The sequence below is a fragment of the Bombyx mori genome, chromosome 24, assembly GCF_030269925.1.
Source record: "Bombyx mori chromosome 24, ASM3026992v2".
Classification (NCBI taxonomy): Eukaryota; Metazoa; Arthropoda; class Insecta; order Lepidoptera; family Bombycidae; genus Bombyx; species Bombyx mori.
In genome coordinates, this window is record NC_085130.1 from 19,235,167 (window position 1) to 19,262,953 (window position 27,787).

General features: G+C 43.7%; 4 protein-coding genes across 4 annotated transcripts; 1 reads left to right on the plus strand and 3 right to left on the minus strand.

Annotated features, from left to right (window-relative positions):
- Positions 1-6: 6 nt before the first annotated feature.
- On the minus strand, positions 7-9,874 carry LOC101739986 (galectin-4). The gene is made up of 8 exons (XM_038019708.2): positions 9,666-9,874; positions 7,904-7,992; positions 7,171-7,381; positions 6,922-7,068; positions 6,775-6,850; positions 2,889-2,902; positions 1,677-1,847; positions 7-1,596 (listed from the first exon to the last, which is right to left on the minus strand). Exons 1-8 carry the CDS (start codon positions 9,690-9,692, stop codon positions 1,543-1,545), a joined length of 789 nt encoding a protein of 262 aa, XP_037875636.1. The 5' UTR covers positions 9,693-9,874; the 3' UTR covers positions 7-1,542.
- Positions 9,875-11,032: 1,158 nt separating this feature from the next.
- On the plus strand, positions 11,033-14,828 carry DnaJ-6 (DnaJ (Hsp40) homolog 6). The gene is given in 5 exon segments (NM_001163911.1): positions 11,033-11,440; positions 11,926-12,035; positions 13,179-13,344; positions 13,413-13,615; positions 13,803-14,828. Coding segments are annotated over 5 exon segments (1,050 nt in total). The 5' UTR covers positions 11,033-11,106; the 3' UTR covers positions 14,040-14,828.
- Positions 14,829-20,897: 6,069 nt separating this feature from the next.
- LOC119630397 (uncharacterized) lies at positions 20,898-22,825 on the minus strand. Its single transcript, XM_038019684.1, has 3 exons — positions 22,700-22,825; positions 22,373-22,490; positions 20,898-21,190 (listed from the first exon to the last, which is right to left on the minus strand). The coding sequence occupies exons 1-3, from the start codon at positions 22,823-22,825 to the stop codon at positions 20,898-20,900; spliced, it is 537 nt and encodes a 178-aa protein (XP_037875612.1).
- Positions 22,826-23,013: 188 nt separating this feature from the next.
- On the minus strand, positions 23,014-25,924 carry LOC119630398 (uncharacterized). Its single transcript, XM_038019685.1, has 2 exons — positions 24,464-25,924; positions 23,014-23,139 (listed from the first exon to the last, which is right to left on the minus strand). The coding sequence occupies exons 1-2, from the start codon at positions 25,922-25,924 to the stop codon at positions 23,014-23,016; spliced, it is 1,587 nt and encodes a 528-aa protein (XP_037875613.1).
- Between the last annotated feature and the right edge of the window lie 1,863 nt (positions 25,925-27,787).

Sequence of the window (27,787 nt, forward strand, 5' to 3'; positions counted from 1 at the left end):
CAAGTCAACGTCTAAATAATTTATTACACTTACACTATAGACCGACACGCGCGTACGTCACTGCTGCGGAATGTCCTTCAACTAAGCACTCTCCGCACTTTCCTACAGTGGAACAGTGGAAGAGCGCTTCGTTCAAGGCTAGTTATACACATGGCAGGTAAATAAATAATATATACATACACACATGTATTTATAATATTTTAGAAATTATATTTATCCAAACGTTAGGCACAATATTAAAACACTTGGTGTTGGTACGTAGTCATCTACCTTCAAGAGTAATTTGCGAAATAAACATTTTTGAAACATTTACATTACTATCATACATAATATTTGTATAGTGCTCAATAGCGTGCGGGTCCCCCCCGCGGGGGGTTGGGGGGTCGCTCCCGGGGTCAACGCCCCGCAACGTTTGTGCGCATCCACTGCGGGCTGACGTAACACTTCACTACCGATGCACGTCGTGTGCCAGCCCTGTATTCAATACAATTGCAAGCCGACGCGACGCCCCCCACACTACACTGTACTACATAGCTCTGGACTGTTAGCAGAAATTAATACTTAAAACTATTCAATATTAGCTGCTGGGCATATAAAGACACCTATAGATAACAGGTAAGCCGTGAGCGCCCGTGAGCATTATTGTGAGATAAGTGAGTCACACGTGTTGAAGCTCTCAGAGAAAAGGCGAGGGAAATGTGAGTATGCCGATATATACATTCCTAGGGTCCGGAAGGGCAGGGGAGTGGGGGGGGGAGGGAGTGTTACTTCCGCGACCACAACCAGTGCCAGCCGTAGTCTCATCGAAGAGGTTCAGCTGGCGTACACTACTCATTCAACCGATACGTGGTACAGACAAGCGTGACCCCCCCCTCCACCCCCCTCTCACTCGTGCCCCCCCCCCCTGTGTGTGTGACGTCAACAATACGACTTACGAGTTCCGTTTATAACTTTACAGACAAATATTGTTTTCGACTAAGACACACGATGGAACATTATCCGTCTTTTCGACTTCGAGTACACTTCGAATGCACCACGACTTTATATCTCAATGTGAGACAACGCGGCCCCCCTCCCCGCTCGCGACCCCCCGCACCCCCGTCTCGCGAATGAAGAGCTCACACAGCGACGACACAGAACATTACTAAACATTAAATCCACTACCATATATATACATTTATATATACCTAATATTACACGATACAATTAAATTTATATTCATTTTAATAAATAGCTTTAGAGACATGAGGTCGGATGTATGATGAGAACGTAGCTCAGTGCTGCAGTAATGCGGCGTGGATTCGAGATACAGCTCGTACTGTGTCTTCGCATCGCTCAAGGATCGCTTTGTACATAAATAACATTTTATATGCTCACGAGTGCTCACGAGTGCTCACGGCTTGCTCAACGTGCTGCGGTCCGACCTCATGTCTACTCGAAGTTGTAGAACCAGTAGAGTACCTGCGCGAGCACGAGCAGGGCCCTGACCGCGAGCAGGAGGAACGCGAACCTCAGCAGCGGCAGGAGCAGGCGGGCCCTGTTTCATTCCGCCCAGTCGTCGCCGCCGAACTCGACCGACTCCGCCATCGCGCTCACCTGCACCAGGGAGCAACGGGCGAGGTCAGTCGCCGCACGACACCCCGCCCCCAACCCACCCCGCAGCCCCCCGTACGTACCTCGTCGTCGGCGGCGCTGTCGCTGGAGAAGCCGCCCGCGAGCGCGTACCCCGCCAGCCCCCCCGCGGCCAGCGCGCCCGCCCCCAGCGCCACCGCGCCCCCCGTCCCCAGCCCGCGCCGCCCTCCCCCCTGCACCGTCTGCCCGTACGCCGCTGTCGGACTCTCGTACGCCTGTCACACGGAGAGGCGATGTGTTATGTGTTACCTATCCTCGCGGGAAATTCAAATATATTTTCTACACCCCACCTGTAAAGTCTAATTAGGGACGGCAAGCACCTCTCCGTAGTATAATTGATGAGTGTCACAGTAATGCCCGATCTCGATGTGTTCCACGATAAGTTGCGTGTGTTTAACGACAAAATAAGAAAAGAAAGAAAAAATGTGAGCCGTCACGGGACGCCTGGCAGATGTGAAACATCGACATTACTTTGTACAAGTAATATGCAGAAAAGAACAGATTGTGATAGGAACTAAATATGTCAAACCACAGGTAATGTGTACTGTAGTAAACAACACTGTATACACTACGGAGTATACACTACCTATAGGTATCCGAGCTCAGTGTAGCGAGAGAGATGGCTTAACGCCGGATCGAGTGGGAGAGAATCGCACAGTCGATTGTGCATGGCGACGCGTCGCCACGGCATGCGTCGCCACGCCAGAAATCGGTTTTACGTGCGGCTATAGATTTTTCACATCAAAAACGCACCATATACTTTAATAGTTAATCATTTGTTGTTCTATAACTGACTTGTTGTTGCTTGATATTATATTGACATTTCTTCTTTTATTTTTTGTTATGATATGACATTTATTAGACATTTATATTAATATTACAACAAATATTACTGTTTTGCTTGTTAAATTTCAATCTCAAAGTGTGTTTTCATTGGATATTCTCTTTTTTATAATATTATTATTGTAATCCATATTCGAGCCGATGAATCGCCAATGTTATGTACGCCATTACTGTCACATGCATCAGGCCGGAAATTAAAAGTTATTTTCAATGTTAAATGTTTGTCATGTGGCAGTAGTTTTTTAAATAAATAAATGTGTTTGTGAGCACGTGAGCGTCGCCCTGAGAGAGCCTTGAGACGCGAGGTTGAGGTCTCTTCCTCACAAGGACCGTCACTGCTCACTAGAGCGCTGGGAGGGTGCTACCGGCGTCTGCCGACGAGCCTGCTACAGTACGAGGGTGTGGGTACTCACCGCGGCCGTGTAACCTGCAACAAGACAACCTCTCGTCAGTGTCGAGCGACGCGCTGCCGAGCCTCAAGCGACAGAGGTTTTAGCGATACAGACACTCCTGTTATTACTTAAACTATACTAGAATTATTTTGTCCGTGCAGTTTGGGTCATAAAAAATCGGAGCGGTGAAGCGAATATTTCGCTCTCTCTTCCACTCAACTCTCAGACACAGCCCACTGAGTTTCTCGCCGGATCTTCTCAGTGGGTCGCGTTTCCGATCCGGTGGTAGATTCTGCGAAGCACGGCTCTTGCTAGGGCCAGTGTTAGCAACGTCATCAGGTTTGAGCCCCGTGAGCTCACCTACTAGTTAAGGTTACGCTGAAATAGCCCCTAAGGCTATCAGCTTAGGTAGGAAAAATAAATAAAAAAAAGACAATAAAATCTTCCACTCACGAGCCTTACGGACGGGCATAGTGATGCACATTATTGTTGTCGATAAGCGTTATCGATAGTGTATTTAGTTTTTTTATTTTGAGGGCTAGTGATCAAAATTAAAGAAAAAATAGATAAAGCGTTCTAACACTTACACCACATATCGCCGCAGCGAGTTAACGAGAACGGCAGAAATTAACACTTTGTAACTTTTCGGGATCTATTCTTATTTCAGTGAAAATTTTGAACACACGTGCAAATATTATTTTGAATAAATTCTGCCGTTTTGATACAAAACAAAGGACTAGGCATTGTGTCACTAAAGAAATTCAGAGAACGAATGCATAAAAACACATTTCTCTTCGACATAATGTACTATAACTTGCAGGTAAGTACAAATGACATAACAATGTCTCACCATCCTTCGTATACAGCCCCGCCGCCGTGTACCTGCCTTCCATGACTCATTTATTTGTATCGATAATGGAACATGCTCACCGCCCTAGCCGGGCAAAATAATTCTACTATAGAGGTCCCGCAGTAGTCGAAATTCGACTATAATTAATTGAAATTATAAGTTTGAACATTATTACGGTTCTATTGTCAAAGACTATTTATTATACTTCTATGATCACAGATTTCGCCAACAATACACTATAATTAAATAATATTAAAGACAAACAATATTAATCTATTCTCAATTTGGGACTACAGACTTTAAACAATTGGAAAAGTTTGACAAATAAACAAATAATATGCATATACATATATGTGTGTGTCAAATACACGGTAGTGTGTGTAATGTTTTCTTTATTGATTTATTGTATTTTTATGCATTATTATTATTAAAAAAAAGTATTATCATTCTGCATTCCCTCTCTATATTCTCTATAAGTGTGGGAAGTTTCATACTCCTCCGTCCGCGCAATTTACGTAAAAAGGGGCATAAAGTTTTTGCTTCACGTATTAATATATAAATAAAACTCTAATGAGCGGCGCGATGCGCGTGCCTACTGCGGGGGGGAGGGTAGGGCGCCGCGGCCGCGGTCTTGTCATCGACAATGAGTCGTGTCTGTAACTCATGGTGCCGGGGGAGCCCGCTAGACACCCAGAGATGTCTACCTCGCATCTGTGGATGCCACGCGCTCACGCAATATGGACACCCTTTCTGTGGTGGTGACCTTCACTCACAGACTCCACTTCAAATCAAAGTTATCTATAGACTAAACTAATCTGTAAACTATCAAAGTGAGCGGAATTTTGAATGGGCTTTTCTAAGAGTTCGTCGAACAAAGAGGCGAGGTTTTGGTCATCTATTCCCCCCCCCAACCCCCCGCGCTCCCCGCGGCCGAGGGAACGCAATGTGCGCTGCACTAATCGCCGGTCAGTGTTGAGCGGATTTGGCAAAGCCAAGACACTTCTTAAGCGAATATTTCAGGCTCCTTTCATTGCTTTATGGCTGGCATAAGCCTTTCCTGGTGATTCCTTGCCACACGCTGCAGCCACTACTGCGCGGTCCGGTCAGGATCCTTCACAACTTAGATTAAAGGAAAATAAAAACGTAAAAGTCACACATTTTATTTTAATTGATTTTATTAACAAGTATAATTTAAATTTAAATGACAAAAAAAAATTATTAACAAAATGTATAAATCCATTGCAACCGCTGCGCGAAATATTGTTAGGTTGGCGCTTATCATCAATGCAGCCTGTACACTAGCGGGTCCCCCCCCCCGACCCCCCTGCTGTGCGGCGGGGGTCCGCCACGATACCGCGTTAGTGACATTGTTTGATTTAAATAGACGTATATCTTAGTAAATGCTGTGCCGGTGGTCGCGCCGCCACCTCGCCACCGCGAGGCCCCCAACACTTCGCTTATAATTACTTCAACTTATACAATAGTTTGTTTAAGATCCCCTACGTGCGTACAACGCGGCCGGCCCCGCCCCGCCCGCGCTCGCGCGACAGTCTAACTACACGACAATGAGTGGATGAATTATTCGTGTCCTGCGGGAGAATGACTAAAGGTAGGGACACACCGAGTTCAGTGCTACGTCCTCCTCGTGTGCAGAGTAGTCCTTTTCGTTGCCTTCAGCAAGTCGCTCGTGGTCATCAGCAATTCCGGGCGCAGCATTGATCAATTTCATACATAAACATGAAAGGCGGCGCCGCGTTTTAAAGGCGGGTTCTCTAACGATTACATTCTGAGGCTCAATCTCATCTGCTCGCTTCAGTCCGGCTGTACACGGACTCGGCGATGGATAAATTGCATTTTAACATTCAATGTCCTGAACTAATCGATTCCACTAATGGACCCACAGAGGGGTCCGCGAGGGGACGTCTCGTGTGTTAGTTCCATATCGTGCCACGAGCGTTGACCGACACTGTCACTATCATTGTCGGTGGACATGTGATGCCAGTGAGGCCGTAATGTGTAGAAACGGATCATATGGCTTTCTTTGAGGCTCTCTCACACAAGACTCAAGGCGTCCCACGAGTGTACTCTGTGTGTCTCTACCTTTACTGGCGGCTTTACACGTGTTATTGTATGGGAAGTGTCGCGGTACTTAGAGACTGGGGCCGCGGTGGGGGTCGCGGTGGGGTCGCGTGGTCCGGGGGGCGTCTGCAAGTTGTCAAGCGTCGTGATGAGTCTGAGGGCGCGTCTGTGGGGGTGTGACAGGGGGCAGTCCTCGGAGCGGGTGTCGAGAGCGCCCCTACCGGACTCTTCAGTAGAACCCTGCGAGCAAGGGAAACAAACATTACAAGTGTCGCACCAGTGACTACACTACACTCTACACTCTACTCCACTAGTCTAGTTGCAGCGACCCTACACAGCGACGCGTTAGTCAAGTTAATGTGTTATAAGCATTTCAACAGACGGCCCGGGGCGGCGCCGACACACACGACACCAAACAACCAGCGCGTGACGCACACGGTGACGTCACAGCCAAGCGTGAGCCGATCGCACAAGCACCAAATATATATAAATAAATAAATATACACTTACCTTGGTTCGGTCAGAATATTTACACTCGCGTCAAAATGATCGTCTGAAGCCCGTTCAAAGACACACCCAACATAACGACGTTCGTCTCTTTCGCTCACTTCAAAACGAGTGAAGCGAGAGAGAGACAACGATATGCTTCACAAACATTATTGTCATCTCAATTTGTTAGTGTTATTGTCATGCAGATAATAAAATATAAAACGCATGCCTTATGTATAGACCAGACCGGGGAGTTGTGTGCGAGAGGGACGGACGTATCGCGCGAGAGCGAGACAGTCCGTCTGTACATCGATAATACTCGAGAGCTAAAGCGAAGCTATTTACAGAGAGTCGCGGCCGGCGGTGGAGTCCCAGAGACATCCCCCCCCCCCACTACCTCGCTTATATTGAACTGTCATTAGTTATTGTAACGATATTAGTATTCTATTAATAAAGCAATCAACCATTTGTACTAAAGTTTATATGTACCTTGCTGCGGACCGTAGCCCGGGGCTCCGTAGGCGGGGGGCGGAGCGCCGTACCCGCCGTACACGGGGGGTTCCGACTGCGAATTATAACAACACGTTTTTAAATATTGCATTAGTGTACGCAAACTCTAAGGGTTTGGGGACGCACCATGTACATGTTGGCCGGCGGCGGGGGCTGCGCGCCCTCGAACCCGATGAACTGCACGAGCACGTCCCCGTCCACCGTGAGGTGCGAGATGCGCTGGTACTGCAGCCGGTGCGGGAACTCGCAGAAGTGCACGCCGTTCAGCGCCACCTGCACACACACACGCACGCTGCATGACCCCCTGCTCTACGCGTCGGGAGCGGGGGGACCGGCACACACACCGCCCCGCGCGTCAGGAGCGGGGGGACGTACCTTGAGGGCGCGCGGCTCGCACAGCACCAGCGCCTCGAAGGTCTCCCCGTTGGCGTGCAGCGGCATCCCGCCCGCCGTCTCCTCGGCGCCCCAGCTCATGTTGCTGAGGTGGTTCCGCACGACGCACATCTCCACGAAGCGGAAGTTGAGGTGCAGCGCGATGTCGTCCCGCGGGTCCGTGTTGGGTCCGCACTGCAGGTTGATCGCGAACCTGCACACGCAACGCGACATCCGCTACATGACAACGTGCATCTTAAATTATATCTTTAGACGAGCAATTCTTGTAAATATAATCTGGATCTCGGAAACGGCTCCCAACTATTTTCATAAAATTTAGTATACAGGGGATTTCGGGAGCGATAAATCGATCTAGTTACGATTTATTTACAGAAAATGTTGTTTTGTTCATTTTTTTAATTTTTTCTTTAAATAACCAGTTCAAATTTTTTTATTATTCTGTCGGTAAGATCGAAAAATATTATTCTTGTTTGATCATTTTATCAATATGTAATTCGTATCTAATAAATATACATAAAAATGAAGTGCTGTTCGTTGGTCTTGATTTCAGTCAAATTCAAATATAATTTCTAAAAACACAATTTACCAAAAAAAAACCGAGCAAAGCTTCATTATCTAGTCATACATATTAAACCTCTACATTATAAGAACACTCAGTACTCTTGCTGCAGTCAAAGGAAGGGTAAAGTTTGTCGTCGACGACGAAGCGACTGACCTCTGTGCGCCGGGGGGCACTCTGCCCTGGATGCGGAGCATGCGCCCCGGGTACATGCCGCCCGGGATGGGGTGCACGCACGGTATCACCTGCAACAATATGCTGTCCGTCAGTGTACAGTTATGGTCTTATTAAGGCATGTGTTTGATGCTAATTAAATGATTGTACTGTCAGAGGGCCCCGTACATTGCCCCAGATTCCTCGAGCGGCAACCACAATTCTCTGCATGCCTACATCACTCAATTCCTATGTTAAAGAGTGCAAGTTGTGAGCTGATGTGTGGAGTAACCAGCTGCATGTTACTGCAGCAGTCCTACATTTCTGAAGGTTAGCACAAGCATTGTTACAATACTATAAAGATTTTTTTGTATCACTGTCTTCTATAACATGTGACTCACCCGATGGCTTGTAGCAACTGTACAATAGTGACATCACAATGCCTGGGGCCAAGCAGATACTTACTACTATAAATTTTCTTAAAACCTCATTTAAACTGTGCTTATTCAGTGTTCCAGCTTATGCCAGCATGTGGCCAGTGAACCCTCATATTGAGAGCATCATGGACAAGAGACCCCACAAGGCCAGTGCCTTACGCCAGCCCATAATTGCTCACAATAAATATTCAAGGCCCTGTATTAGTGTTTCACTTCAATGTGTTTCCTCATCATGTACTTACATACCCAGTATTACATCAATAGATACTTTAAAGATATGTGACAAGATATAGTTATTGGTTGCGTGAGAATAAATATCAATGAATGAGTATTGACCTCATTGTTTAGTAATTTGCATTACAAAAGATAAGGAGCCTCATCACAGGATCGAGCTGAGTGACGACGAACAGTTCAGTGGAGACATCTGTCACAAGCATCTCTCTGACACTGTATTAATCACTGCTTCTTCAAATGAAATGAGACATTGGCGTGAAGAATATAATTAAGGTGCAATAAATTGAATTCAGATAATCTTATGTATTTCCATGATATTATTGTGACTGCTATTACAGACATAGTTGAAAAACAATATTGAGACTTCAATTATCACAGATTGTTGCATTATTGTATCCAGACTAATGATAACATTGACATTGAGGATAGCAGCAACATATTCAAGGCCCCACTAACAAGAGAGGCAATGAGTACAGACTCCACTGACCCCAGCTATGCTGTAGCTGATCGTTGTGCTTATTTTGTTATTCTGTTAAATTTCTGATATACTGAATTCTTGAATCGTTTCATTTAAGTTTATTTTACCTAAGAGCATCTAACAATGGCTATGTAACCGTACAAATAAGATTTTAGAGCTCCAGAAGCTACAGATAGCATCACCTAACACCAGTGATAACACTAACAGTTTACATAATTAATAAATTGTCAAATTACAATAGATTGTACCACTCAATTAGGCTATTCTGGGATCACTGTTGAAAAATATGTTACATTTACACACAAGTGAGGTAAAATCTAGAACTAAAGAGACAAATATCCGGGATTACGTGTAATGACTAATGTAAACGATGAAAGAGAAAAAAATACTTTTTGCTAAACCCCAGCTCGCGCTAGTGTGATAATGCGGAAAATAGGCCTTGAAAAAAGTATGGTAATGTCATTATTTTGATGATTTTGGAAACGATCTATATTTATTTTACTAATAAACACAATCCAGACCGGAAATAGCCATTTCACGGTGTTGATAACGCCCCTGAAAGCCCTGTAAAGAAATTCAATGTGGCTTAATTTCGATGAAAGTCTAATTCGCTTACCGGGTTGTATATCGGCGGTACTGCCATTTTTATTCTTTTTCCTTGAGTTTCAAACGTTTGGGCGTGCCTTGCAGTGCTTTATTACGGCTCTAAGAGTCCAAATAACTTACTAACGGGTGTGTCTAACGTGTAACACTCACGAATTGTACCTACAAAACCGATTGATTGTCAGCCAATTCAAGAATGCGTCATACGTCATATGACGAAATTGATTGAAAATGTTTGTGTTGAATCGAATGAATAAGAGCTTGCTGTAGAGCTACAAGCGTATGCGAGATGGATATAGAAATATGCTAAGTCTATTGTTTTGTATTTGGATCAAGATTTTTCAGAGAAGGTGTAAAGAGAAGTCAGAATCTCGTCGGACTTTGTAATCAATGATCAAATCTACTTCTAGAACGCACTCTATTAGGGCGAAAGGAAAATATATATTAAAAAAATTACAAACAAAATGTCTGGGGCATTTATGCTAATTATAGTACGAGAGACATTAAATTTAAGTCTCAATCAGAAAGCACTTTTTAGAGGTATGTAAAAATTAAAGAAATATTTGATAAAATCTTCATTGAGGTCGGTTAAAATTAATGAATAAGTATAATATTTGTGTCCGGTCGGAGTTATTTAAATTATACAGTTGTATCATTTTAAAGTAACAAATTACGTAAGCTTAAACTCCTATTTATTTATTCTCATGGACCATTATTATAACAGGAAAATGAAATCTGAAAATTTACTACTATTATTTGTATTTAGCATTGTTACAATTTTATCAATGGGTAGAGGCAACACTATATTTGTAGTGGTATTGATAATCGTCTTTTTTCCCTCTAGTTAACTCTAATTTTTGCTTATATCTCTTTTGTTTTTTCAGACGAAGATCAGATGATTGATCAGATCTGATCAGATGATCAGATTAATATGATTTATTCGGTATTTGTGACTAAGCACTACTATTTACAGACGTATTAAAATTCAGGTTCATTCAAAAAACAAATTGATACTGATAACTCGAGTTTCTCGCCGGATCTTCTCAGATTCTTCTCATATACGGCCGTAGGTTCTGCGAAGCACTGCTCTTGCTAGGTCCAGTGTTAGCAAATTCTCTCAGGTTGAGCCCAAGAGCTCACCTACCCGTCCGCAGCGCAGTAGCTGGAATAGCCCTTAGCAATTAGGTACCACCAAAAAAACAAACGAAAACGATATATAAGTGAGCTAAAAAGACAGGTGACAGAGCGATGTTATTAAAAAAAGTCATCTGTAAAATTTGACGCAATACTGTCATTCATAGATAATACACCTCTGTCATTGTTGTTCGTATTCTATTGAGTGTGATGTTGTGAATAATTAAAACTCAACTAAATCCATTTACGTTAATTAGATTTCTAGGCATCTCGCTTCTTGTAGAGTACTATAATTAATACAGCTTTTGAAAAACGCTAAAATGACGATCGAAGGTAACAAGGACGAGGCAGAGAAATGTATAGAGATCGCCCAATTGGCCTTTACAGCTGGGAATGTTGAAAAGGCCGAGAGGTTTCTGCTAAAAGCCGAGCGTCTGTACCCAACGACTCGTGCCAAGGAACTTTTGACTCGTGTCCGTGCTACGCCTGCATCGGGAACTGCTTCGAAGTCTACTTCCTCATCTAGTGACAATGACGACCTTCGGAAGAGAAAGACTCCTACTCACCAGCCTCAGCATCGCGAGTACACCACGGAGCAGCTCGAAGCGGTGCGCAGGATCAAGACCAAGTGCAAGGATTACTACGAAATCTTGGGTAAGTTTTTAAATTACAATACCTACTGGTCAGTGCACGTACATATGTATGCTATAAATTTACTTAAATGAATAGTAGAGTAATATGTAAGAGCAAATCTTCTGCTTCTCACTACACTCAACTGTTCAACTTCTAATGATTGTGCTGTTTAACACAATTTAAATAACCAAAATAAGTTTTTATTATTGTTTTCAGTAAGGAATGAGTCGTTCTCTGATTTACAAATAATGCATTGTTTGTAGCAAGTTTGAAATTGTGACCTTCGCAAGGCTAAGCAAGTTAAAAAAGCAATTGTTCCACAAGTGCTCTAGTGAACACTTGTGGAACAATTGAACAATGGAGCCAACATTGTGATACTGATTTTCGCAGAGACAATTAATTTATTGATGATAAGTGGTGTAATGTACCTTGGAATACTAAATGCCACACATTAAGTTGTTTGTTTGTTGACTGTGATGACTACTTACTACCATATGGTTGAACAGGTGTTACGAAGGAAGCTACAGATTCTGACATAAAGAAGGCTTACAAGAAACTCGCCTTGCAGCTTCATCCTGACAAGAACCGAGCCCCGGGAGCAGCTGAGGCTTTTAAGGTACAAACACTGTACACCAGGAAACATTTGATGTGGCCCCTGTTGTAGCTAACATTTTATTTATTTATTTGCTGAGCTTGGTAATGTCGCAAGATAATATCACGGAAGGTAGTCAGATTCAGATGGGCAATTATCACCTCCAATTCACTGAAGACACTACGTCTATGTTGAGAGGTGAAAGGCTATTTAGTTTTAATGATATTTCGCTCAATACTCTAAGCTCAATCTGGTACATTTACCTTTGTAATTAAAGGTCTGTTTTATTTGGTATTAGTGTTTACAATTCAATGTTTTATTTGAACTTCAATTAAGTTTACCCCATTCAAATTTCTCATTAGCCGGTCACACAATGCATCTCTCTCACTCATTCATTTTTAATACGCTTTTATTAGCTTCAGATGTATGTATGTTTGTAACGGAATCTTTGAACATGATTTTGACCCCCTTCAAAACGTTTGATTAACTCGAAATTTGGTATACTTATTAAGGACTAACGAAAATTCAATATCAAAGAAAAAAATAAAAAAATTTGTAATTCAACTAAAAAGTGAAAAATAAATAATAGTTTATTAAACTAACAAAATACGCTTTTATAGAAAATCCAACTATTATATTCAAATTTATTAAAATTTATTTTCTATTTTTTAATTGGATTTTTTATAAAAGCGTATTTTGTTAATTTTTTTTAAACAATTATTTTCCTTTCATTCGCTCATCAATTTACGATACATGTTATGAGACAAATGAGCTAGTGATCTAGTGAGCTATAACTGAGCTACTGATACATTCGGAGCTAGTGTGAGATAGTGATACATTCTATCGGTGTGAGTGATGCATATTTTTTATATCACTCATTCAGGAGCTACACATCTTTAACTTTTACAATTATCGAGAACATTCCCGGCAAGACCAGTCGTTTCGTTATGCCTTTCCACTATTTGATAATAGATGGCGTTACATCTCCTGAGCGTTCTCGATATTACCAGTTCTTTTGACATTTGTTTCTACTGTTCGACGATAGATGGCGTTACTCTTACCGACGTAATTTTAATTCACCCTTCGATGTAAACTTGTGTATTATTTTAGTGTATAATGAAATAAAGTACCTGTTTTACTAAGATATGATTGCACGGTACGGAGCAGGCTATAGGCAATGCGGCTGCCATCCTGACGGATCCGGAGAAGCGGAAGCAGTACGACATCCGCGGCGACGAGCCCGCGCCCGCCACGCACACGCACCAGTACTACGCGCGCGGGTTCGAGTCCGACTTCACGGCGGAGGAGCTCTACAACATGTTCTTTGCTGGAGGTTAGAGTCGGTCCAGTGTTCGGGTTGTTGTAGATCATTCTGCTAGTCACTTGCGTGTGATGTGTCAGCGTTCCCGCGCGGCGGCATGGACCCGTCGCACCGGCGGCGCCGCGAGGAGCCGCGCGAGTCCCCCGCCGGCCTGGTGCAGCTGCTGCCCGTGCTCGTGCTCATCCTGCTCTCCATGATGTCGGGCTTCTTCATCAGCGAGCCGGTCTACAGCCTGCAGCACGGACCCAAGTACCCCATACCGCGCGAGACGCACAACCTCAAGGTAAAAGTTCCCTTAAGGTAGGGCATAGGTTAAAAAAAGATCACAAGCAATACAAGGAATTTAGTTCATGTACTTGGTGTCTAAACACAGTCACTGTCACAGTGCAACATTGTGATGTTAGGAAGACAGCTGATGTCTCCTTCAGACACCGGCAGCACTATACACCGTGGGCTCGTCTTGTGCGCAGGTCCCGTACTACGTGAAGGAGAACTTCCACTCGGACTACCAGGGCTCGCTGCGGCGGCTGGAGATGAGCATCGAGGAGGAGTACCTGGTGGCGCTGCGGCACGCGTGCCAGCGCGAGCGCAACTACCGCGAGAGCCTGCTGTGGAAGGCGCGCAACTTCGGGGACGCGCAGCAGCACGCCGACGCGCAGCGCATGCGCACGCCCAGCTGCGAGAAGCTGCAGCAGTACCAGCGGTAGGCGCCTCGCCCGCTAGCTGGCGCCGCTTCCGATAACTATACTTTACTCTGTTGTTGAATAGCCTAAACGATTGTTGGGAACATGTGATAAAGATAAGATGTAATTAACTAACATTATAGAGTGAGCCCTCACAGTTTCACGCGACCCAGGCGCTAGATGGCGCCACGTGTGTGTGTCAACTAGTTACCTCTATCGATAGATGTCGCTGTAATGATAATACAAATTTGTTATTTCGGTGGCGGTATCTGTGTGTTGTCCGTGAAAGATTTCTTGCGCACTTGAGACCTTAGAACTTAATCTCAAGGTGGGTGGCGCATTTACGTTGTAGATGTCTATGGGCTTCAGTAACCACTTCACACCAGGTGGACTATGAGCTCGTCCACCCATTTAAGCAATTAAAAAAAAACTTGAACCCTATTTCACCGACTGAACCGGCGAGTTGGGTCCCTCCGGCGTCCCAGCGGCGGTAACTCTCAACCGGTGTGAAGGCTTATGGAAGCTAATAGTAGGAAGCTTGAGGCCACGACCGCCTCAGTAGAGTATATGGAACGCCGGAAACACCAGCCTGTCGCAATGTCTCACGCATGCACTTTGCACTTTGTTGATGTCCACGGGCGACATAAATGCCTATAATCAGGGCATGTCCAAAGACATTTATCCTGCATTTTCCTCTTTCTTTTTGTTTTAATTGTATAAAATTGTAAAAGATAAATCTATTTAAGGTAAATGTATTATGGAATGTTACATATTTATTTGATTTTATAATATTGTTGACCTTTAGGGAGAATGTAAAGAAAATACACATAAAATTAAATGTTATAAATAAATAATTATATTCTTTCATTTTCTTTCGACCTGACCCTCATGCACACAGCTCTCTCAGCGCCCACCAGCGGATGTTCCCGTGTGAGATCACGACACTGTACACTGTCCAACAGCGAGCTGATATTTGGATGAAGCGCACTGTCTGCTCTTTTATTTTAGCAAAGTTGTGAATAAACATCCAAAGGACTGTTACGCGCTGAAGTTCGGAATAAATAAAATTCTACCGAATTACAAGTTGACACTGTATTCAACACTTGATCACCTTAAATCAGTGATTATCAAACTTATTTCTTTTACCGCCCCTTTTGAAAATCAATTATTTTTCAGCGCCCCCCATTTTTTATACACCTCTAAAACTTTAAAACCACAATTTCATTAATTTAATTAATAAATGTTGTATTAATTTTAGTAAATGTAGTACCACGTAGTACATAATTATGTATTTGTAGATGCTATTATTGTTTCTTCATATTATTATATGTCCATACATCGCTACAGAGCGTGTATTTATAAATTTTCAAAGTAAAAATGAATTCTTCTCATCAATATGTTTGTTTGAATTCAGAATTACCAAAATAAATTGCTAGTTCACTGTACTATTACTATGCTAATTTATTAGAACGAAACTATTTTTGTTGAATATCTTCCTCATTAATATAAGATTCTCATCATAAGATAATTAAAAAGTTATTAGCTAGAAATGGATCCTCCGAAAAGGACCTCAGAAGGCGAATCAGTATGGCAAAGAGAGCTATGTCCCAAATGGACCGTATTTGGGCGGACAGAAACATCTCGAGGAATACCAAAAAGCAGCTCGTCACCTCCCTCGTCTTTTCCATTTTTCTTTACGGCGCAGAGACTTGGACCCTCAAGAAAGCCGATCGCCAACGCATCGACGCGTTTGAGATGTGGTGCTGGAGGAAAATGCTCGGGATTCGTTGGACAGAACACAGAACCAACGAATCCATTCTTACCGAGCTCAAGATTCCAATGCGCCTCAGCACTACATACGCGCGGAGAAGTTTCGAGATCTTTGGAGATATTGCCAGAAAGAGAGGTGACAATCTGGAAAAGCTGCTGGTAAACAGGCAAGGTATGCGCAGACGACACGCTGGTCGTGCCCCGGGGGGGGGGGGGAGTTTTGCTGAGTTTGCTCGTCTTGCCACCGTTGGGGTGGCGCATGTCGTCGGCAAAATCAGGAGATCAGGAGATTGGGCCTCGACGTGACACTCAGTAAATCCGAGGCCATGCGGTTCCACAGGCCCCGGAGAGTGCCACCTGTCGATGCCCATATCGTGGTTGGAGGCGTCCGTATCGGGTCGGGGTGCAGTTGAAGTACCTCGGCCTCATTCTGGACAGTCGTTGGACCTTTCGTGTTCACTTTCAGAACCTGGTCCCTCGTTTGTTAGGGGTGGCCGGCGCGTTAAGCCGGCTTCTTCCCAACATCGGGTGGCCTGACCAGGTGACGCGCCGTCTCTATACGGGAGTGGTGCGGTCAATGGCCTTATACGAGGCGCCCGCGTGGGGCCAGTCACTGGCCGTGGGGGTAGCGAAGTTGCTGCAACGGCCGCAATGCACCACCGCGGTCAGGATCATCCGTGTTTATCGCACCATCTCTTTCGAGGCGGCGTGTGTACTGGCTGGGACGCCGCCTTGGGTCCTGGAGGTGGAGGCGCTCGCCGCTGACTATCAGTAGCGGGATAACCTTCGTGCCCGGGACGTGGTACGTCCCAGCCCCAGTGTGGTCAGAGCGCGGAGGGCCCAATCTCGGCGGTCCGTGCTGGAGTCATGGTCCAGGCGGCTGGCCGATCCTTCGGCTGGTCGTAGGACCGTCGAGGTGATTCGCCCGGTTCTTGTGAATTGGGTGAATCGCGACAGAGGACGCCTCACTTTCCGGCTCACGCAGGTACTCACTGGGCATGGTTGCTTCGGTGAGTTCCTGCACCGGATCGGAGCCGAGCCGACGGCAGAGTGCCACCATTGTGGTTGCGACTTGGACACGGCAGAGCATACGCTCGTCACCTGCCCCGCATGGGAGGGGTGGCGGCGTGTCCTCGTCGCAATAATAGGAAACGACTTGTCGTTGCCGAGTGTTCTGGCATCGATGCTCGGTGGCGACGAATCGTGGAAGGCGATGCTCGACTTCTGCGAGTGCACCATCTCGCAAAAGGAGGCGCCGGGCGCGTGAGAGATGCACAGGCCCGCCCCCGTCGAGCGGTGTCCAGGGAGGCGGATCTCGCCCAAGCCCTGGCCCTCTAAGTGTTTCGGGTCTCCCTCACATGTCGGCCTGGGGACCGGCGAAGAGGGCCTAAGAAGACGACGTGCAAGCTGCTCTGCATACGTTTTACGTATGAGCATCCGGGTGATGGAAGGCCGGCTATCCCCAACCCACCCTGGTTCTGACCCAGCGGGGTATTCCGTAGGATAGACCATTCTAACTGGCGCCATCTAGGCGGGCTTCGGACAGCCTGCCGACCGAGAGGGCTGGTGGTCGTGGCGCCGACGACCGGCAGTCCGGCATCCCGAGGGGGAGGGTGATGGGAGAGATGTGCTCCGCACTAAACACTTCACTTTCCCCCCTTTGCCTTTTCATGAGCTCTGTCTCATGCGAGGTTTGGATGCTGGTTGTTGAGCGACAGGAGGTTTTAGTCGGTACGATTCCGACATGCCCCGCCCTCCATCCCCAGTCAAGGGCGGAAGCCCGGCGATTTCCGGCGAAAAAAAACGTGTGGCTCTCGGGAACTGCGGCGGTAAAGCTATTGCATAGCATTTTATATGAACTTATGACATTATAATTAGACAATGATAATTTAATATTAAAACAATAATAAAACAAGACCACGCTATATTAAACCTTAATAAAGGCAAAACCTTAACTGTCCCCTTCACACTCATAAGCTAAAGCGCGCGAGAGAGAGATGGGCAGACTTTTCATGATTCGCATGCAGTGTGACATCACGCCACGCGCTTATTCACAAACATTACACAAGCGCAACGTGTGAATGTGTTGAACGCAAGCTACATGGTAGGCGGGGTGAGGGGTATTAGGTTTTTTTCGTTATGGAATTTCATGATTCGGGCGCCGCGCTCAAGGCCCGCGATAAAAGCTATGCAATAGCTTAAAAATGTATGAACTTATGTTTATGGACCTAGTGCTGTGTCTGTGAGAGTAGCACAAATTTGGTTTAAGCGTTTTCAATCCGGAAATTTTGATGTCAAAAATGCACGTCGCTCTGGTCGCCTTATTACGGATAAAATCGATGCCATTTTTGAAAAAGTGGGGCAAGATCGGCATATCAGTAGTTACAACGTAACTGAAGAACTGGGAATTGACCACAAAATAGTTATGGCGCATTTGAAAAAAACTGGGTACACAAAAAAGGTCACTGAAAGAAACCTAATGAACCGTGTACTCATTTGTGATTCTTTATTACGACGTAATGAAACCGAACCATTTTTTAAGAAGCTGATAACTAGTGATGAAAAGTGGATCACGTACGACAAGAACGTACGAGAAAGGTTGTGGTCAAAGGCCGGTCAGGCTTCACAGACTCTGGCGAAACCCGGGTTAACTCGCAACAAGGTGATGCGTGTGTGTGTGGTGGGATTGGAAGGGCATTATACATTATGAGCAGGCAGAACCATCGATTCTGAACTCTACTGCGAACAACTGATGAGATTAAAGCAAGAAGTTGAGAGAAAGCGGCCGGAATTAATCAACAGAAGGGGTGTGGTTTTTCATCACGATAACGCTAGACCTCACACATCTTTAGCCACTCAGCAAAAATTAAGAGAGCTTGGCTGGGAGGTGTTAATGCATCCGCCGTATAGTTCTGACCTTGCACCTTCAGATTTCTACCTGTTTCGGTCTCTGCAGAATTCTTTAGGCAGTGTCAGGTTAACATCACGAGAGGACTGCCAAAACCAATTGTCGCGGTATTTTGATCAGAAGCCCCAAAATTTCTATAGCAATGGGACCATGTCCCTACCTAAAAGATGGCAAAAAGCTATCGAACAAAATGATACCGACATACTTTAGTTAAATGTAAATAAACTATATTAAAAAATGTTGTGAATTTTCTTAATAAATGCGAAGAAACTTTTTCCCCAACCTATTATTATATAGAAATAAAATAGTACAATGTTTACAATAAGTGAGCTGTTTAGGCTTACTATACTATACTATTTGACATTGGACGGTAATGGGTAAATTGTAAAAAAAAATAATCTAAGACAAGTTTTTGAACAATAATTATATACGTATTTCCACTTTATATAAAAATTATGATTCTCACATCAGTAATTTCTTATAAAATGCTAGGAAAATGCTTTAAAATGCCCTTATGTTAGAAACAAGAAAGAAAGTAAAGAAAACCTCAATTTGTGTTAGTTTACGTTTGTGTAATATTTTAAACCTCTGCATGGTAGTTTTTTTCTAATTTTTTAAATTATTTCTGGTGCAATGTAATTAAGGTAAAATTGCTCTAATTTTTTAACTATCATCGATCATGTTCCGCAGAAACTTGTTACAACTTGATTGCGTACGGTGTGTGGGCTATCCTACGAAATCTATGTTAATTATTTTAAGTTTTTATAACATCATACCTACAGGGTAGAAATATAAACTAATTATTCGTTATTGTGTAGTAGGTGAGTTTTAATTTTAGTAAAATTTAAAATACTATAAAGTAAATGAAATTACAAATTTTACAGCGCCCCCCTAACCCATATCAACGCCCCCCATTTTTTCGTGGGCCCCTTAACGCCCCCCTCTAGGTTTCAAACGCCCCCCAGGGGGCGTTATCGCCCACTTTGAGAAAGACTGCCTTAAATCATTGACTAATGGGTGCCATCCCTGCAACGCTTTTATAGCCGATACCACATCCTTAGAATTATCGAGAATATTCCACACATCTCTAGTATTGTGTTTCTGCTATCTGACAATAGATGGTGTTGTACTTCTCAAGCGTTCTAGGTGCTTCTAGATCCTGCTATTCGTTCGACTATTCGACGATAGATGGTGTTACTCTTACCGGCATAATACTGCCCCCTCCTTAGACATGCTCGTCCCGAGCATCGTTAGATTATATTATATTTCGCCAATCGATCTACGTGTACAACTTTAGGCACACCTCGCAGACCTTTCTGAATTCGATACGTGACGTCATTAATTTTAGTCACAATCCTATACGGTCCGTCCCATTTTGCCTGTAACTTAGGAGACTTCCCTTTGCTTCGAACTGGGTTGTGTAGCCACACTAGGGAACCCTCCGCGAATCCCTTATGATTTGCTCTCGTGTCGTAGCGGGTCTTCGTCCTCGAAGCGGCTTGTTGGCCTCACTGTGACATGCTCATGCACTTCGTTCATCTTGCATCTTGCTGCGCAGATCGTTCGCGTACTCTGTCAAATCAAATCAAATCAAAAAAGTTTTATTCAACATAAATGAAAGTATATACTTGTTGAACGTCAAAAGAACTACCGCCAATTCACAAGAACTAGCCTCCGTCCTGAGAAGAATTGGCAAGAAACTCAGCGGGCACTTTTTTTTTTTTTTAAGTATTTTTTTTTTTTATTTTTTTTTAAATATGTATTAGTTTTTTTTAAATATTCATTTTTACAATAAGTAATTATAACATAACAATTATTACAATATTGAAATGCCCGGAGCGAGCAACTCATTCCCACTTTGTGCAATCTTCTAGATAATCATTGACTTTATAGTAAGCTTTATTGCACAGATGTTCTTTAATAGTTTTCTTAAACCTATGTATATGTAGGTTCTGAACATCTTGTGGGATTTTGTTGTACAGGCGCACAGACAAACACCCCAATGAGTTTCGTATCTTATGTAACCTACTCCTCTGCACAACAAGCTTGTGTTTGTTCCTAGTATTTCTATTATGTATGTCCGACTTTTTAGGAAATTCCTCAATATGTTTACGAACATCACATGCCGGCGTCACAGTCGTACTCTCATGAACTGCACTGTGGTACGATAGAAGGAGCGGTTGGATGTGTTTATCCCAATCCTTTTACCTATTCTCCACAACTTTCGCCAGATATTTCTCCAATATTTGAGTAAAACGTTCCACCATTCCATCGGATTGCGGGTGATAAGATGTGGTTCTAGTTTTGTGGATACCTAAGACTCTGCAAGTCTCTTGAAATGCCTGGGACTCGAAATTCCTTCCCTGGTCACTGTGTATTTCTAGGGGTACTCCAAACCGACAGAATACTTCTTGTACTAATTTATCGGCGATCGTCGAGGCTTCTTGATGAGGAATGGCGAAGACTTCGAGCCACTTGGTGAAATAATCCATCACCACTGTGTAGGATGAAATAGGTTTTTTAATAGAAGCAAATAGATTTAATATAATCGTTAATAAGTGATTACGTAAACAAATGTATAATCTTAAATTATTTTATATGCAATATGCTAGTGTATCAGATCAGGGAATGTAAACAGACCAATAGGAACGATTGTGGAGCGCTCTCGGTACGGTAACATAGATATCACAGGACCCTCCGAAACTGGCGTGACGTTATCGCGCCGCGAGATGGGGTACTGAAATAAATACAAAAGGAGGGCCATTTATGGGCAAAAGTCACCCCATCACTCTCTTTGGCCAGTCCATACCCTGGGCCTCGAAGGTCAAATACCTAGGCGTCACCTTCGACAGAGGGATGACATTCCTTCCCCACATTAAAACGTTACGCGACCGTGCCGCCTTTATACTAGGACAACTCTACCCTATGCTTTGTAGACGAAGCAAACTGTCCCTCCGTAATAAGGTAACTCTCTACGAAACTTGCATCAGAAAACCACCAGTGAATCAGCTACTAGTAAACAGTTGTCAGTTACTAGTGAAACAGTTACGAGGGCGATACTGAAAATTTCGGGAATTAACGAAGTGACACAACATTATTATTTAAAAATGTATTTATTGCTTTTCAAAGTATTCTCCACGAAATTTGACACATTTTTCCATACGATGGAACCAATCATTGAAGCAACCATTCCATTCGGAAGTTGGGGTCTCCAAATTGGCCGTTTTGTAGGCGTCCACGGCTTCTTCAGGTGATGAAAATCTCTCCACGCAATTTATTCTTTATTTTAGGGAAAGTATAGAAATCATTAGGGCTTAGGTCGGGGCTGTACGGCGGATGGTCTAATAATTCTATGTTTTCTTGCTCTAAAAACTCTTTTGTTCTGTGCGCGGTGTGAGAACTCGCATTGTCGTGATGGAGGATGATGCGGCGGTTGCAGTTCTCTTTACGGAGTTCAGAAACAACTTGTGGCAAACAAATGCTAGCATACCATTCTGCATTAACCGTTCTTTGTCCCTCAAGAGGAATAGTCGTAACATGGCCGGTTTTGGAGACAAACGTGGCCACCATTTTTTTTTTTTTGCAACACTCCGTGAACGAACAATTTTTGTTGGCTTTGGATATGCCTTACGGACTAACTTATCAACCTCGAGAGCCTACTGTTTGAGGTTCTCGTTACCGCACTGCACTCGTTCCTTCAACTGGGCACGAAACACGTGTTCCAGATGCGCGTCTCCATATCTGGACTCCAACGGTTCCATGAGCTGCTCATAGGTTGAATCCTTTCCCAAGGCTTCCTGGATGGTCAAAGCCCCGGAGTCCCAAAGTAAGCGCCGTCATGGCCTGTGACTTGCTCTAGTCGTTTGCTTTCATAACCGCCTCAAATTGGATCCTATAGGCCGACCACGAGGTTGTTCCAACAAATGGCGAAACTTTGAACCTCCGCATCGAAGGGACACCAGTAACTGAAGCCGAAGTCTTCCAGGGTCTTCCTCACATGACCTACCTGAACCTCAATTTTGGCAATCCGGCTTTCGCGTTGAGAAATATGGTCCCCGTGCTGTTGCACCTGCTCTTTCATCTCCGTCAAGTCTTTGCCAAATGTCTCCTTTAAATCTTTTATTAGAAGCATCTGTTATTCCAACCTACGAACCAATTCTTCCTCCTGGGGACGAGTCTGTTCCTCTTGGCGACGGGACTCTTCCTCCAGCTTGCGAACCAGCTCCTCTTCCTAACGACGAGCCTGCTCTTGCAGAAACGCGATTACGGCAGCAAGGTAAAGAGCGGGAGAAGCATCAGATGTACCCGGTGCTAACTCCATTACAGCTGCTTCGCCCTGTTGTCCTTCGATCGGTGTTGCAGAGCCTTCAAACCGCCTTCGATCATATTCCTGTTGCCGCTGACCTCTGATGCAAATACCTTCCGCCGTGTCTTTTTAGGTTTTACCTTTTGGTTAGGTTTTGGTTAGGTTAGGTTTTGGTTAGGTTAGGTTTTGGTTAGGTTAGGTTAGGTTATGTTTTGGTTAGGTTAGGTTTTGGTTAGGTTAGGTTTTGGTTAGGTTAGGTTTTGGTTAGGTTAGGTTTTGGTTAGGTTAGGTTTTGGTTAGGTTAGGTTTTGGTTAGGTTAGGTTTTGGTTAGGTTAGGTTTTGGTTAGGTTAGGTTTTGGTTAGGTTAGGTTTTGGTTAGGTTAGGTTTTGGTTAGGTTAGGTTTTGGTTAGGTTAGGTTAGGTTAGGTTAGGTTAGGTTAGGTTTTTTTTTTTTTTTTTTTTTTTTTTTTTTTTTTTTTTTTTTTTTTTTTTTTTTTTTTTTTTTTTTTTTTTTTTTTTTTTTTTTTTAATGCCTTTCCCCGATCGTGAGATCACCGGGTCTTTTTTAGTCTAAGTTACTCATTCATTCTAGTTCTCTCTTTTATGCTTCTCGCACTTTCATGCTTCATACTGTTTCTTTCTTGCATTCATCATCTGTCATACTTAGCCGGGTGGGACTCCCGCTACTTTAACCTACTATTGTTTTATTTTTCGGGGTAAATAGCATTTTGCTCATTTATTCATAAATCAATTACAAAAATATTGTTTGAAACTTATGTCTATTTTGAAGCTTATACTATTTGGATCTTATCTTTATATAATTTTAACAATTTCAATATTATTATCTTATTCCTATGGTTTACATTTTAGCTTCTTATTCTATTGCTTATTATATTACGTGCTTATTCTACTTTTTTCTATGTTATTTGTTACATTTCTCTTCTAGTTCTATTCTAACAATACTTTTCAATTTTAATTTTATTTTCCAGGGAGCTGGACAGGAGAAGAGGAAGGTAAGTTTTAATTTATGTCAAGCCCATTTCCTTTGTTTTCTTATTTTTACTGCGTATATATATACTTTTGTTTTTGCTTAATATATTGTATGCTTATATCTAATATATCTTAATATTATTGTAAACATACTTTATTTTCTATTTATTTCTTTTTATTACTATTCCAATGATAGCTATGCAGTATTTCAAAAACTGATTTCTATTTGTGTCTATTATTATTTCATGCAGCGTGTCAAGTCCAATTTTTACGTCCAGCTTTTGCTCGATGTCATGTCTAGCCTGTGCAAAGATGGGACATTCCACCAGCACATGAGGAACGGTTTCTTTCACTGCTGGGTCGCAAATGCATGACGGGCTCTCTTTACACTTAAACCGACATAAGTATTCCGAGAACCCGCCATGCCCCGTCATGATTTGTGTGAGTATGTTACTGGGCTGTATCTTTCTCACTATTCTGTACGCCACCAATGCATCTGGGAAAAACAACTTAGTGACGGATGCCGTCTCGCCAGTTGTATAGCGCCGGTTCCATTCCTCAAGCGTGGTCATTCGTAGGCTTCGCTTGACGAATGAGATCGGGCAGCGATCGTAGTCTGGTCTTTTCCTGGAGTTTTCAGCGGCTTCCTTTGCAAGTCCGTCGGCCCTCTCATTGCCCTTCAGCCCTGCGTGAGCTTTTATCCAATGCAAGGTGACAGCCTTGCCTTGGAGTAACGAGGCTTTAATATTTTGTCTAGCTTCGACTGCCAGTGGATGGGGGCTATCATAGTTTGTTATGGTTTGGAGGGCCGACATGGAATCGCTATAAACTCCAAAAGATTTGCTTTTACTCTTCCTGACTTCCGTCGTCGCCACACACAGTGCCAGCAGCTCTGCTTGGTAGACCGTGCAGTAGTTTGACAGGGCAAGTTTGCGGGTCTTAGTCTCTGTGTCCCCTTTCCAAATCGACAGCGCGGCCCCCACTTTGCCTCCGATTTTACTTCCGTCTGTAAAAATACATTCGTCGTAGTCGCTGTTACCGTCGACTTGTTCTTGGTCCTCCAAGCAGACTATCTGCAGATCCGCACGTTCCACGGGGTGTGGCATCTCTGCAAAAGGTGTCATTTGCTCAATCTCCGCGTCAGCCAGTCCCGGCAGCAGTTGTCCCTTCTTGGCTTCGTATAATGAGGCCGCCTCACGAACTCGGAGGTCTAGGGGGAGCATACCCGCTAGGATCAGAGCTGAGTTAAGAGATACGGTGCGATACGCTTTGCATACCTTTTGTGCAATTCCCCTCTGCACAGCGGCTAATTGTTTAATTACGCCCAGTTTGGCGACTGCCGATACCCATACACTGGCGGCGTACAAGACTATGGGCTCTATGGTGGCGGTATATATTAATTTAATGACCTCGGGGTGTAGACCCCAACTGGCCCTGGCTGCTCTGGCTAGTTGTTTATACACCTCAATCGCTCTTCTGCAAACATTCGAGACGTGCGCGTTAAATGTCAACTTGTTGTCGACGGTTACCCCTAGAATCTTAATGTCTTCAGACATGGGAATGACTGTCCCGCCCATGTTCAGCCGTGGGATATCATATTTCAATCTCCTTGTAATGACCATAGCTTTAGTTTTTTGTGGTGCGAACTTCAGTTTGTTATTGATACCCCATTCCTGAACATGTTCGAGAGCCGCATTGGCCCGGTTTTCAATTTCCAACGCCGTGTCTCCGTCGAAAACAAGGACAACATCGTCTGCGAATGCCTGACAGTACACTTTTTGGGTGTCCAGACTTTTCAGGAGTGGGTCCAACAGGAGGTTCCACAGCACAGGGCCACCGATTGAGCCCTGCACACAGCCTTTGCTGGTATCCACGCTGTGCTCTTCCCCTGCGTATCTGACTCGGACTTTTCGATCCGTGAGATAGCTGTCCATTACTTTCCGCAGGTTCAGTGGACAGGTTAGGTTAGGTTAGGTTAGGTTAGGTTAGGTTAGGTTAGGTTAGGTTAGGTTAGGTTAGGTTAGGTTAGGTTAGGTTAGGTTAGGTTAGGTTAGGTTAGGTTTTTTTTTTTTTTTTTTTTTTTTTTTTTTTTTTTTTTTTTTTTTTTTTTTATTATACTCGTCCCCTGACTATACTATTCTCAGGGTTCGTTTTTGCCCTATGCTCTGTTAATACACGTTTTACTTATTCACCTAATGGAATAAAATATAATATATAAACCTTTTATGTGGAATTAGGACGTGTTGGGGTTATATCCTATGCTTCTACACTATCTTGCTTATCCTAAATAATTTTTTCAATGCCCTTTATTTTTGTGGGCGAGTACCAAGTACTCATTATTACTATTTCACATACATTTTATTTACATCTTATTTTTCTAGTGATTATGTTAGTGTCTACTTTATTTATTCATTAATTACTGCCAATACAATATCTTTATCTATCTTAATTCTAATTTATGTTACTCTTAGGATAAGCTTTAACTTTATTACTTAATAGCTAGTTTACAATTATTATTTTTATTCTTATTTCTATTTGTTTCTTACTATTACTTTTTTACAAACTTTTATACAGTATTCTAGAAACTGCTCTTGTGTTTCTTTTTGGGATATTAGCTTCTGGAAATTTTCTGTTTTAATTGTTACGCCTATTAATTGTTCTATATTGAATCTCTCAGGCCCGGATATTGGGCACTCCGTTAATATGTGTGGGATCGTCTCCGGCGTACCACCGTCACAAGGACACGCTGGGCTCTCCTTGCACCTGAACCTAGCCAGGTACTCGGAGAAGCCACCGTGTCCAGTCAGAATCTGTGTCATAACACCTGTCGGTTTAATTGTGTCTATTATTTTCTTTGCAGCTGCTGCATTAGGGAAAAATAGTTTTGTAGTCCCTGCTGTTGTGCCTGCCTCATATCTTTCGCTCCATTCGTCGATGGATTCTTCACGAATCCGTCTTTTCACGAATGCTATAGGGCACTTATCGTATTCAGGCTTTGCTTTCTTTTTCGCTGCTTCTTTTGCCAGTTGGTCGGCTCTTTCATTTCCTTCAAGTCCGTTATGAGCTTTTATCCAGTATAGAGTAATCTGCTTTTTCTGGAGTTTAATGTTGTTTATGTTTTTAGTGATTTTTGTGACTAGAGGGTGTGTGCTGTTCCCATTTTTGAGTATGTCTAGCGAAGATCTCGAATCACTGAAGATCCCAAAAGAGTCCTCAGAACATCTTAGGATCTCCTCAGTGGCGCTATTTATCGCGAATGGCTCGGCCTGAAAAACTGTGCAGCAGGACATCAGCTTCAGCTTTTTGTGTTTTTGTTCTTTTCCCTCTATCCATTTAGTATATGCAGCGCCGACAAATCCGTCAATTTTACTTCCATCTGTGTAGAGCTGGACATTGCATTTGTCTATTGCAATCTTTGTTTGTTCGTCGTTTTCCAAGTTCTCATATTTGATGATTAGTCTCTCGGCAGGGTGTTCCATCACAGTGACAGGCTCCATCCTTTCTATTTCCCAATCGCCAATTATGGCTGTGGGGTAACCCTTTCTGGCCATGTACAGGGTTGCTGCTTCTTTTACCCTAAGGTCCAGTGGCAGCAGTCCTGTCAACAAGAGCCCCGCGTTGAGGGAGATTGTACGGTATGCTCGGCAAAGTTTTTGAACAAATCCCCTCTGTACTACGCCAAGACTCTTGCGAACCGATACCCTCTCTGCAGCCGGTGCCCAGGCACTTGCCGCATACAAGATAATGGGCTCCACCACCGCGGTGTAAATCGCACGGATTACATCGGGGTGGAGCCC

What these genes read in the sequence shown, in the direction of transcription:
- LOC101739986 (XM_038019708.2), bottom strand. Translation starts at nt 9,692, where the DNA reads ATGGCAGTACCGCCGATATACAACCCG. An exon ending in TACCGCCGATATACAACCCG is followed by an intron (nt 7,993 to 9,665) that starts GTAAGCGAATTA and finishes ATATTGTTGCAG; the next exon opens with GTGATACCGTGCGTGCACCC. An exon ending in GTGCCCCCCGGCGCACAGAG is followed by an intron (nt 7,382 to 7,903) that starts GTCAGTCGCTTC and finishes TTGCGTGTGCAG; the next exon opens with GTTCGCGATCAACCTGCAGT.
- LOC119630397 (XM_038019684.1), bottom strand. Translation starts at nt 22,825, where the DNA reads ATGCTTCTAATAAAAGATTTAAAGGAGACATTTGGCAAAGACTTGACG. An exon ending in TTGCCAAAATTGAGGTTCAG is followed by an intron (nt 22,491 to 22,699) that starts GTAGGTCATGTG and finishes TTGACCATCCAG; the next exon opens with GAAGCCTTGGGAAAGGATTC. An exon ending in GAAGGAACGAGTGCAGTGCG is followed by an intron (nt 21,191 to 22,372) that starts GTAACGAGAACC and finishes CATCCTACACAG; the next exon opens with TGGTGATGGATTATTTCACC.
- LOC119630398 (XM_038019685.1), bottom strand. Translation starts at nt 25,924, where the DNA reads ATGGACAGCTATCTCACGGATCGAAAAGTCCGAGTCAGATACGCAGGG. An exon ending in CATTGGTGGCGTACAGAATA is followed by an intron (nt 23,140 to 24,463) that starts GTGAGAAAGATA and finishes CCTAACCAAAAG; the next exon opens with GTAAAACCTAAAAAGACACG.